This window comes from Giraffa tippelskirchi, chromosome 3 (genome assembly GCF_054371585.1).
Source record: "Giraffa tippelskirchi isolate mGirTip1 chromosome 3, T2T-mGirTip1v1.2.pri, whole genome shotgun sequence".
Taxonomy (NCBI): Eukaryota; Metazoa; Chordata; class Mammalia; order Artiodactyla; family Giraffidae; genus Giraffa; species Giraffa tippelskirchi.
Genome location: NC_137277.1, coordinates 186,259,741 through 186,272,608, shown reverse-complemented (window position 1 = coordinate 186,272,608; position 12,868 = coordinate 186,259,741). Strand labels below are relative to the sequence as shown.

Sequence of the window (12,868 nt, the reverse complement as noted above, 5' to 3'; positions counted from 1 at the left end):
TGTATATAACAGCTTACATCTGCTAAACCCAACCTCTCACTCCATCCTGCCCTGAAACCCCGTTCCCTTGGCAACCACCAAGGTTGCCACCAAGAACCACATTGTTCTCAGTGTCTGTGATTCTGTTTCATAGATAGGTTCATTTGTGTTATAGTTTAGATTACACATATAAGTGATATGATATGGTATTTGTCTTTCTGACTTGCTTCACTTAGTATGATAATCTCTAGTTGCATTGGGTCGGCATTTTAATCAGGAAAAAAATCAGGTGAGGTTATGGACTAGGTTGACATATATATTCTGTCACTTTTGGAAACTGGAAAGTGTGTAAGCCCATTTTCAATAATGTGAATAGATCTTTCTTTGCAAGATAGATTATTCTTTATGTTAAATCATCAGAAGAATGGCAAATCTTGGCAAATATAGCCTTTCCTCAGAGAATAACAATGTAAATCCATGTGTCAACTATTGAGATATAACATGTTAAATTTTGCCATATTTGCTGATCACAGAGGTTTTAAACATTTGAAAGTAGGATTGTTTTTACTTTTGCTACATTTTAGCATCTTCTGATATTTGAAGCTAGAAGAGTACATATGATTAATTCATGTCTAAGAAGTTGTATGTTTTTCATAGTATCGTAGACTCAAATTATACTTCAGACGGAGGGAACCTCTAATCATAACCCAGGAAGGTGTAGATAGCCAGAGTTCTGAAAAACCTACCTGAGCAGGAAAAGGGGACTCTCCTATTGGGAAATACATTCATGGTTATCAGTTGTGAAAAGGTATAATGGTTCTTTTAATAGCAGGTCCAGAATAAAGTTACATATTGGCCTTTTTAAAAGCAGGTAAATAACTACAAAAATAAGCTTTGTTTTTAACTATTCAGACATAGATTAAGCTTGGTAGTTGAGCAACATAGCATAGCATCCGAATAGTAGATTTTCCTTGCAACATTTTGAAAAGTGAACTACAAACCAAGATTTTGCAACAAAATAAGGCAAATCTGCTCTATGCAATGTGGAGGGAAATAACATGTGAAGAAGTCAGTCCTTCCAATTGGTTTCTAAAAGCTCTGCTTTCGTCCCTAGCTTGTAGGGCTTTTACCTTCTTTTATATAGGATCCCTGCTGCTGAGCTTCTCAGTTCTGTCCCATGTTAAGTTCTGGAGCAAATCTGTGCTACACCTTTTCCAGTGGTACAGTGAAAAAATCCAGGCAGGCTCCAACCTCAGGCAGCAGTTTTCTTGCTTTTCAGACTTTAAGGTTATCTATTCTTAGTTCATTATTTTAAATAACAGTGTAACCCTAGAATTGCTGCTCTAATTAGAGATTTCATTTTGGTTAATTTTGTTGGAGAGTATTGATCAGTGTTGTGTGTCTGTTAGTCGCTCAGTCGTGTCTGACCCCACGGACTGTAGCCCGCCAGACTTCTCTGTCCATGGAATTCTCCAGGCAAGAATACTGGAGTGGATTGCCATTCCCTTCTCCACTGGTCAGTGTTAAGTGTTTCTAAACGCCTCTGATGTACTTCAAAGGAACCCCTGAAGCTCCTTTAGGGTAATTTAATTTAGATTTACCTTTCTGAGCCCTTACATTTCTTTCAGCTGCTATAGATCATTTATTCTTCTGCCGAAAATCATAATAAAAGAGCAGAAAAGAGTATATACACTTTTAAGCCACCTCTCATTAAAGCAAGGACAGAAAAGCAGCATGAAGTTGTTGGTTATGGTCACCAATAACTCAGTTTTTCTCATTTTTTTTTTTTTACTTTTTTTTGTCATTTACATGGACCAGTTCCTCTTTGAAACTATGTCTTTCCTTATGAGATTCTCATACCTCCATGCTAATTTAAAATTTCTTAGTCCCGTTCCCACTTGTGTGTTCCAGTCTTTAATTTCCCACCATCTTTAGAGTGAAGTGAAGTCGTTCAGTCGTATCCGAATCTTTGCGACCCCATGGACTGTAGCCTCCCAGGCTCCTCCATCCATGGGATTTTCCAGGGAAGAATACTGGAGTGGGTTGCCATTTCCTTCTCCAGGAGATCTTCTCCATCCAGGGATTGAACCCTGGTCTTCCGCATTGTAGGTGGACGCTTTACTGTCTGAGCTCATTTAATTTTACTAACCTGTCTCCCAGCTTTACTGTTTTATACATTTTATTACTGAAGTCCATTCTCCTGGACTTTGGAAGCTTGCAGTCATCTTGAAATTCCCTTCTCTCTGTCATCAAGTCTCTTGAAAAGTCATGTGTCTTTGTGTGCACAGCTCCTTCGACTTGTTATATGCCTTATCCATTTTTACTGTCTCCTTTTTAATCTTAGTGGATTTCGCTCCATATCCAAATTATTTCAGTAATCTTTCTATTGAATCTCCTTCATCTAGATCACCTTTCCCCTCTGATCTATCTGGTACAAAGTGACCAGATTGTTTAATTAAAATGTCACTTGTTTTATTGCTTTCCTGGTAAAAATCATACTGTTCTCCTGCATTACTAATAAGATCAAGTTTAAGTTTTGGCCCCGAAGGTGGTGCTTTTTTGCCTATCCTGTGTGTTTCCCACTGCTCTTTGAGATCATCTCCTTCATTAAGCAGCATGCTGTGTGCAGTTCTTTGCACATACCATATATGTGCTTTTCTCCTTGCTCTTGTAAATGTTTTGGGCCATGCCAGTGGTTTCACTGCTCCCCCCACCCCCAGTCTCTCCAAATCTCTCTGAATTTGTTCAGAAAAGTTTCCATGATTCCCCCAAGTCTGTACTTGTTTCCTCTTAAAAAACAGTTTCTGGGTATTTTTTCATCTTTCCCCAAGTAGATCGTAAACCTTTTGAAAGTAGGCACTCAGGTCTTCCCAGGTAGTGTAGTTGTAAAGGATCTGCCTGGCAATGTGGGAGGTGGAAGAGACTCAGGTTAGATCCCTGGGTCAGAAATAACCCCTGGAGCAAGAAATGGCAACCCACTCCAGTATTCTTGCCTAGAAAATTCCATGGTCAGAGGAGCCTGGGAGGCTACATGGGGTCACAAAGAGTTGGACGCAACGGAGTGCGCGCGCGCGCGCGCGCACACACACACACACACACACTATTCTACCTTTGATTTTGTGCATGGCAGTTTTTGTTTGGGTTTTCAGTAAACATTAAATTTGTGAGGTTATTAAGAAATTCAACTAGTGTGTTAATATAGTGGAAACTTGTATATTCAAAGATGGTTTTAACTTTTGAGATTTCTTTTTTCCTTTGCTAGTTTGTCGGGTTTGATTGAAGTCAATCCGTGGCAGTCATTTTTATTCTGTAAATTTGGTAAAATTTTGATTAATTGATTTTCTGTTTAAAAACGATTGCTTCCTAGAAGATGTAGAAGTTCGTCAAAATGTTTATAAAAATTTTCAATGTGTTTTCAAGAAACTAGTCAAAATGTGAGGAATATGTTGTTTAGTACGTAAATGGGAACAATAGCCAGTTATTCTCACCTCCATGCCTGGCTAAATGAAAATATTTGGAAGCAACAGACATCCTCTAAAGATGTTGGAAGAGTATGAACTTTGAATTAAGATTAGAGTTTGAATTAAGATGAAAAAATATTCAGTAGTATGACTATAACTAAAATACTTCACTGTTCTTCAAGAATAACTTAACATATCTGCAGATTTATTAGAGGATGACTGAAAGAGTGCTATGTAAAATAAACCAGAAAGATTTTCAGCTTGGAGAAAATATGCACAAATAAACTGTACTAAGGGTCTCTACTTCAGACTTGATGATTTTGTGTGTGAGTGTGTGGTAGAGGGGAGTGGGGTAAAAACAACAGGAAGTCTTCTCACGCAGGAATGCCAAATTAAGTTAATATTAAAAAATTGCTTTGTATAATTTTGTCTTTTGTTTTGGATTTGAGCTCATGGAAAACAAAAACCATATTTGCCTGATGTTCCATGTCTTTGTACCACTGTCAGAAGAAGAGTTCTAGGCCCAAAAGACCCAAAGAACAAATGAATACAGCATTTTACATGTTCTAGTCAGACACTACCTGGATGGAAAGTTAGCTGCAAACATTTTTCTGTGTGTAAGTGAAAGTGTTGGTCACTTAGTCATGTCCAACTCATTGCGACCCCATGGATTATAGCCCACCAGGTTCCTCTGTCCGTGGAATTCTCCAGGCAAGAATACTGGAGTGGGTTGCTATTTTCTTCTCTAGGGAAGCTTCCTGACCCAGGGATTGAACCTGGGTCTCCTACATTGCAGGCAGATTTTCTTTTTTTACCATCTGAGCCACCAGGGAAGCCCCATTTTTGTGTGTATTTTCTTAATGAAATGATGAATACTCTGCTAAAAAATAAAGGAAATTAATATGTAATTATAAAACTTTCTTATGCCAATTGTATTACATGATTCTGTGCTTTAAACATTATAGCATTCTGGCAAAATGAATCTGAGAGCTAGTAAAGCGCAAAAAAAAAAAAAAAGATGAAGAATTGGCCTCAGTTCAGTTCAGTTCAGTCACTCAGTCGTGTCCGACTCTTTGCGACCCCATGGAATACAGCACGACAGGCCTCCCTGTCCATCACCAACTCCCGGAGTTTATCCAAACTCATGTCCATTCAGTCAGTGATGCCATCTAAGCATCTCATCCTCTGTCGTCCCCTTCTCCTGCCTTCAGTCTTTCCCAACATCAGGGTCTTTTCAAATGAGTCAGCTCTTCTCATCAGGTGGTCAAAATATTGGAGTATCAGCTTCAACATCAGTCCTTCCAGTGAACACCCAGGACTGATCTCCTTTAGGATGGACTGGTTGGATCTCCTTGCAGTCCAAGGGACTCTCAAGAGTCTTCTCCAACACCACAGTTCAAAAGCATCAATTCTTCTGCGTTCAGCTTTCTTTATACTCCAACTCTCACATCCATACATGACTACTGGAAAAACCATAGCCTTGACTAGACGGACCTTCGTCCTAGAATCCCACTAATAAAGATGGTGCTGTTTTCCACTGTCTTGGAGAAGTATTCACCGTCACAATACTCATGAGTATATTGTGATTAGAGAGAAAACAGCAACCTTATCTTTACTTTCAAACAGGTTATCAGTATTTGTCAAGTCAAGAGATATATTGTTCATTTACCTAATTTAAAGCACTTTTTGTTTTTCATCATTTCTTCCATGTTTATATCACCTTCTGCTTGCTTTTCTCCTGTTTCTCTGCTTAAGTAATACCTCAGAGTTTCACTTTTTTTTTTTTTTTTGACTGCTGCTATAAGAGATACCTTTTAAATATCTTTCCAGGGTATTGAATATTTTCCTTGTTTCTCCTACATTTTTTTTTTTTTTTATCAAAGAACAGTCTCAAAGAAAAACCCCAAAAAGCCAGTGTCTTTATAAGAATTTTGTTAATTCCTCTTCAAAAGCAGAAGACAAAAAAGACTGCCTTACCTTGTTGACCTTCTGAGTACATAAGTCAGGGGTAAGAACTCCATATTTCTTTTTTTTTTTTTTGCATTGCAATTACTGCCTGCATCTTTTAATTTCATGGCTGCAGTCACCATCTGCAGTGATTTTGGAGGCCCCCAAAATAGTCTCTCACTGTTTCCATCATTTCTCCATCTATTTGCCATAAAGTGATGGGACCAGATGCCATGATCTTAGTTTTTTCAATGTTGAGCTTTAAGCCAACTTTTTCACTCCCCTCTTTCACTTTTATCAAGAGGTTCTTAAGTTCTTCTTCACTTTCTGCCATAAGGGTGGTGCCATCTGCATATCTGAGATTATTGATATTTCTCCTGGCAATCTTGATTCCAGCTTGTGCTTCATCTGGCCTGGCATTTCACATGATGTACTCTGCATAGAAGTTAAATAAGCAGGGTGACAATATACAGCCTTGGCATACTCTTTCCCAATTTGGAACCAGTCTGTTGTTCCATGTCAGGTTCTAACTGTTGCTTCTTGACCTGCATACAGATTTCTCAAGAGGCAGGTCAGGTGGTCTGCTATTCCCATCTCTTTAAGAATTTTCCACAGTTTGTTGTGATCCACACAGTCAAAGGCTTTGGCCTTTGAAGTAGATGTTTTTCTGGAACTCTCTTGCTTTTTCTATGATCCAACGGATGTTGGCAATTTGATCCCTGGTTCCTCTGCCTTGTCTAAATCCAGGTTGAACATCTGGAAGTTCACAGTTCATGTACTGTTGAAGCCTGGCTTGGAGAATTTTGAGTATTATTTTGCTAGCATGTGAGATGAGTGCAATTATGCAGTAGTTTGAACATTCTTTGACATTGCCTTTCTTTGGGATTGGAATGAACACTGACCTTTTCCAGTTCTGTGGCCACTGCTGAGTTTTCCAAATTTGCTGGCATATTGAGTGCAGCACTTTCACAGCATCATCCTTTAGGATTTGAAATAGCTCAACTGGAATTCCATCACGTCCCCTAGCTTTGTTCATAGTGAGCCTTCCTAAGGCCCACTTGACTTAACATTCCAGGATATCTGGCTCTAGGTGAGCGGTCACACCATCGTGGTTATCTGGGTCATGAAGATCTTTTCTGTATAGTTCTGTGTGTTCTTGCCACCTCTTCTTAATATCTTCTGCTTCTGTTAGGTCCATACCATTTTTGTCCTTTATTGTGTCCATCTTTCCATGAAATGTTCCCTTGGTTTCTCTAATTTTCTTGAAGAGATCTCTAGTCTTTCCCATTCTATTGTTTTCCTCTATTTCTTTGCACTGATCATTGAGGAAGACTTTCTTATCTCTCCTTGCTGTTCTTTGGAACTCTGCATTCAGATGGTTATGTCTTTCCTTTTCTCCTTTGCCTTTAGCTTCTCTTCTTTTCTCAGCTATTCGTAAGGCCTCCTCAGACAACCATTTTGCATTTTTGCATTTCTTTTTCTTGGGGGATGGTCTTGATCCCTGCATCCTGTACAATATCACGAACCTCCATCCATAGTTCTTTAGGCACTCTATCAGATCTAATTCCTTGAATCTATTTATCACTTCCACTGTATAACTGTAAGGGATTTGATTTAGATCATACCTGAATGGTCTAGTGGTTTTCCCTTCTGCTGCTGAAGTTGCTGCTTCAGTCATGTCCAACTCTGTGCGACCCCACAGACGGCAGCACACCAGGCTCCTCCGTCCCTGGGATTCTCCAGGCAAGAACACTGGAGTGGGTTGCCATTTCCTTCTCCAATGCATGAAAGTGAAAAGTGAAAGTTAAGTCACTCAGTCATGTCAGACTCTTCGCGACCCCATGGACTGTAGCCTACCAGGCTCCTCCGTCCATGGGATTTTCCAGGCAAGAGTCCTGGAGTGGGTTGAGAACTCCATATTTCTATGAAGTATCATTGATAGAAAAAATCAGTCAATAAAGTACATAGCATATTGTATGACATGTAGTGGGAAAAGAAGGAAAATAATAGAAATAGGAAGGGTTAAAATAATTAATACTTAATGGCAGGCTTGAAAGTGTTTTTTGGTTTTACTCATTAAGAAGCGATGAGATGCCATCATGACAAGAGATGGTTATTTTCATTCTTTGTTAAGCCAGGAACATAATTTACAAAGGAAGAGCTATATTGTTATTTCTAATGTGTAAATGTTCTTCTTGGAAATGATTTCACTGTTTTGAGCCCCTTTCCCCTCTTTTCTAAAATATAGTTTAATCTTCTGATCTAGTTTGGTTCTATTTTGGAACCAAACAAAATTATGACAATAATTTTTACTCAGAAACTTCTCAACTCTGAAAGTTTTTTAAATGAATTACTCTGTGTTTATTAAGAATGAACATTTTTTTACTTAAAGTTTAAAAATAAAATTTTAAATGTAGAGCCTGGATTTTCAAGATCGGTTTACAGATTGGATTTCATAATTGGAGTTATCTCTTCATATGTATAAGCCCTTTTTCAAAGGCTGTAAACAACAGATCACATACCTTGTAACTTGTCTGAGAAGCATAATCTTCTGGAACCTAAAGGACCCTTCATACAAGAGCAATGTGAAATAATTTTAGAATGAGATTCTATTCTCCTTTCAAAGCAGATCATATACCATCTAGCAGCATATTATAATATTTAAAAAATCATTTATGTCTGAATACCTTCATACATTTAAAGATGAAAGCATTGTTTTAAGTATCACAGTCATAGGATCGTTCTTACAGTAAGGGGGTAATATTAGTTTTATTTTCCTGCTCTCTCAACTCAAATGATGGAATAATCAGTCTGCTTTCTAGTTGAGATTCTGTTAAACTGTTTAATGAAGCTTGTCAAGTTTTAGATCTTTTGGAGATGGTGTGTCATGTCTTCCAAAGATCACACTGTGATTTTCCCATAGTGTATCAGGTAGCTAGAAGCTTAAGATGATCATTGCATCTGTCTTGGTGATTGCCTTTGGAAGAGTCTTGAAGATGATCTAACTTTCTCAGATTGAACTTTCAAGCTGTGATACTTTTCTTGAAGCTATTTCTGTACATTAATCAATAAAGAAAATTTCTTGGCAGGCTCATTTTGTAGCTTGAGGTAGAAGCTCCCCTACAATCTTCCCTGCTTCAGCCTTTCCTTTTGTGTCTCTCTACAGTACTTGGCACATAACTACAAAGGTGTCTTATGTTGTGTTTTAAAGTTTTCTAAGGAAGCACTGGCATGTTCACATCTGGCACTGTGTAGTATGTATTCTTTTGGAACTGAATCTTGTAATTATTGTCCCTTCTTTGAAGTCGAGGGGAGAATTTCTCATTAAAATTACGTCTTTTGCTTGTTTTCTTACACATATGTGTGTGTGTGCATATATACATATATATACACTTTTTAGGTAGAAAGGTAAAGTTTAAGAGATATTGAGCGAATGCTGAATTTTTGCAACTCCAGATCCTAGAGCCCATGCCACACCCACTCTCAGTCTAGCAATAAGTAGTAAAAGACACTTGGAATCCCCTTTCCCCATCCAGTCTTGACTGTTAATACTGACAGCAAGGATTTAGCAATTAGAAATACTACGTACTTTGTTCTGCTATCTTTCAACAAGAATCAGCGTGCAAAGTTGACATTTCCTGACCAGAATTTGAAAGACTATAATGTGATTCCCTGGGCCTTGATTCCAGAAGAAAGAGCTCTCTGAATATGGGTTTACTAGTTGGTGGTGAAGTCATGAGTCACCAACTGTTAGGCCAGATATTATCCCAACTATATGTCCAGATATTATCTCAATTTATGGAGTAAGGTCCCTGAGTTCTCCTCTTTCCTTCCACAGGGCAAGCAGGAGGACTTCAAGACGACAGTTCTGGAGGGTATGGAGACGGCCAAGCATCAGGTGAGGGTGGCATTAGATGCTTGCCACTTAGCAAGAGCCGCCAAGTCAGGGATTGATGCTTGCGAGTGTCTTTGGCTGTGGTACCCACATTTTAGCCAGAAGCGCAGGGAAGAACTATAAGCCACAGGATAGAGTAGTATAATAGAAAGTGTAGCCAGAACAAAGGCAAGCAAAATCTTTTGAAGTCCTCAGGCCGATCTCAGCCCTCCACTCTTCTTCATGTTTCTGAGGAGATGGCGGGTACTTTTCGCCCCAGCAGACTTTATAGTAACAACAAACATGATATAAAACATAGGCTTAGGAATCATGGGACCTTTACACAGAACTATAACTTAATACACAGAGAGGGGAAGCCATAGGCTGAAAAATAGGATGGAAAGGCATTCTAAGATTAGTCAAAGGAATTATGTGGGCAAGTGACTCTTTAGAAATGATTGTTAAGTGGTATTGGATACAGTTTTTTCAACTAACATACATAGTTAATTTTTCAGTTTTAAACATTTTGTTTCTCACATGAAAATTAATTTTTTTTAAGAAGTCTGCTCAAAGTGCTCTTTATTTTCAGACCAAACTATGAGATTTTTAACTTCTAGGGAAAAGTAAAGGGTTAAATGATTTATAGGGGCCCATCTGGAACAGTTAAAGTTTGTTCCAGAAATCCAAAGTAGAATTGTCTGGATTTAATCCTTTACCTCTTAAAGGATGTTATTGTATATGCCAGTGCTCAAAACTATTTTGCATATACATTTTGATAGACTTGGAATAGGTATCACTTTTGGAGTTGGTCACTTTTCAACTCTTAAATCTACTTCAAAATTATTTATTACAATTTGTATACAGCAGGTCCAGGGAATATTTGTATTTTAGTCTTTTGGATCAAAGATACTTCACTGGTAGTATCTAGGGGATCCAGAATGTTAGAAGTAGACTTCTTTAAATGCTGTCCAAAGGATTGAAGTTTGATAATCAGTACATGGTTGTCTTAGAGGAGTTAAAATTCTCATTTATCTGGCAGATAAATCTTCAACAATGCTTTTCATAAAATGGTGCATGATTGGATCTTCCATGGAACTGCCAAGGAGCAGGGATAGCTTTTAGAACTTTAATCTTGAAGAAATGGAGTTTTCTTGTTGCTTTTTGTTTTTACATGAATAATTAATAAATTTAAATTTACTCTTTTGCTTAAGAAAACAGTATGTTGTATTGCTGAGAGTAAAAGCAGACTTCCATACAAAACTGGTGCTACTAATTTAATATTAGTAGAACATGAGCTTTAAGTGTTTCCAGGAATGGTGGTGACTATTCTGAACCCGTCAGGGTCTCTTTAGATCTTCATCTTGTTCAGTTTGTTCAGAAGCATGCATTTGTGACATGATCAGTCCAAGTTAGAAAGGTATGCTTATAAGTAATCAGTGTTCTTCTCTTAACAAAACCATGTGACCCTCATGAGTGTCTTGGGACCAGGATCATATCTTGACCTTAAAAAATCACATCAAGTTGGTATTTACATCCTAAACCTTAAAAGTTAGTGGGGAACTTGAGGTCATCTTCCCTAGTTTTCTGCCTTCAAACAGATGGTATTTGTATCACCCCTGTTTTATCAGTTAGGTCCTGAAACACAAAGTTAAATGACTCAGCCAGGGATATACCAGCAGTGGAGGAGTGAGAACCCAGAGGTCTTGTTTCTTATGCATATACTGTTCCTTACACTCTCCCTCAGAGAATCATTTAAAGTGTGCATTTACCCTAAAAATTAAAAATCTAAAGCATAAGAGATGCTCTCCTTCTTCTTCCTTTTTCTCTCTTTTTATTCTTTTATTTTTAAGCTATTATTAGACTGGATGTGGTGCGTCAAGGCTTCCCTGATGGCTTAGACGGCAAAGAATCTGCCTGCAATGCAGGAGACCCGGATTCGATCCCTGGGTTGGGAAAATCCCCTGGAGAAGGGCACGGCTGCCCACTTCGGTATTCTTGCCTGGAGAACTCCTTGGACACAGGAGCCTGGCGGGCTACACTCCGTGGGGTCGCAGCGTCCAGCGTGACTGGACAGTGTTAAGTGACTTAACACTAACACGTGGTGCATCTGCAGTTCCTAATTTTAGGGAGTTTATACGTGCATCTTATCAGGCTCCTGTTTCCATCCTTTATCTAGAAATCTAGTGATAGTTAAATTTTATCTACTTTAATGAAGGGGGGAAAGGCAAGAAACTCGCATGAAGGTCTTCTTTTCTTTTCTGTTGTCATATCTCTGTTAGTTTGTTCAAGATGCTGCTTGTGTTCTAACAGAATTGGGGGGAAATGGTTTCTTGGAATAGAGGTCCTATAGCCTCACCGTCCCCCTCCCTTTTTCTGTCTGATTAATAGATCCAGAAAGGTCTAAGTCATTCCCTTAAATACGTAACTACTTTTACTGTGTTTTCAGAGAAAGTATGAGCCAGTCAGACCCTTAGAAAGGGCAGTTAAGCTTTAGCGTGACTGCATTTTGAAAGATGATACTGGAAATACCCTGTGTTGAAGTGGTGAGAAAGACAAACAGAGGGCAGTATTGGTATGCAGGCAACCTTGGGGCTTTTAAAAAAATAAGATAGCGTCTTTGAAACATTCTAAATTTCCAGAATACCAGGCTCTGTTAAGTGCACACAGACCAACGTATAAAACTATTCCAGAGCCAAGTGTAAATCACTTGTGAATTGTATGTATTACTGGTACTTTTAATAAGGATATTGTTAAAGATATTTGTATTCTGTAAGGTTCTTCCCTCTAAAGGAGATAGTGGTCTGTTCATTTTGCAATATTTTTAAAAGAAAGAATGTTTTGATTTAGCTTCTGAGCAGTTTAGTTTCCAAATTTTTTGTTTCTTTGGGGAAAAGTTAGATTTTTAAATCTTGTACACTTTTCATCTTGATTTTGATAATGGTTTCCTTCTTTGAAATACTGGTCTCATCCTTAAAAGCTAGAAGGAAGGCAGTAATTACTGAGAATTTTTAGGGTCCGTTTTTCATTTTTAAAAAGTTTGTTTTTAAGATTTTTTTTTTTTCTTAGCTATTATGCAGAAGTTAGAGATGAAGAACATTGTTATTCCACATGTACATTAATGTTACAACTTTGGGCTTCTTTAATTCCTTTTGTTAAACTTTTGATGTTTGATCAAAAGATAATTTAAAACTTGTGACTGATATAAAATTTCTTAATTGTTACATTTTCTCCAGATTTCTCAAATTAGCCAACTGTATTAAAGTGATTTCTGTTGATAACACTTGGAATGAGAAACCATATATAATGTAAAATTTAGTGGGTCCCCCCCCCAACATGGTTTTTCTGACTGTCATGACAGTAGTATTTTGCAATGGCATTGATAGTCAGGGACCACTTATTAAACATATATATAGAAGATAATATAACTAAGAAAGAAAACTACCCTGTTTTGGGGAAGGAGAAGTAAAGTTTATAGAGTTCATTGGTTTTCTTGTTAACAGTATACACTCATGAAATATACCAAGATATAGCCTATTAAGAAATATTTGGTTCAAATACTCGGGGTTATTGAGTAGATAACGTTTCTTATAAAAGTGACATGTTTTTG

The 12,868-nt window shown here is 37.9% G+C and overlaps 1 protein-coding gene and 1 long non-coding RNA gene across 5 annotated transcripts in view; both read left to right on the top strand.

Annotated features, from left to right (window-relative positions):
* KDM1A (lysine demethylase 1A) overlaps nt 1-12,868 on the top strand; it is a 65,557-nt gene that overhangs the window by 17,470 nt on the left and 35,219 nt on the right. For 2 of the 4 annotated variants that reach the window (XM_081574539.1, XM_081574541.1), the window contains exon 3: nt 9,226-9,285. The exons of the other annotated variants lie outside the window; for them this stretch is intronic. In XM_081574539.1, the coding sequence (XP_081430665.1) occupies nt 9,226-9,285 (60 nt within the window). The remainder of the gene's footprint in view (nt 1-9,225; nt 9,286-12,868) is intronic. 4 annotated transcript variants of the gene reach the window in all.
* On the top strand, nt 1,159-4,457 carry LOC145540282 (uncharacterized). The gene is made up of 2 exons (XR_014078249.1): nt 1,159-1,965; nt 3,006-4,457. It is a non-coding gene; the product is annotated as an uncharacterized LOC145540282 (long non-coding RNA).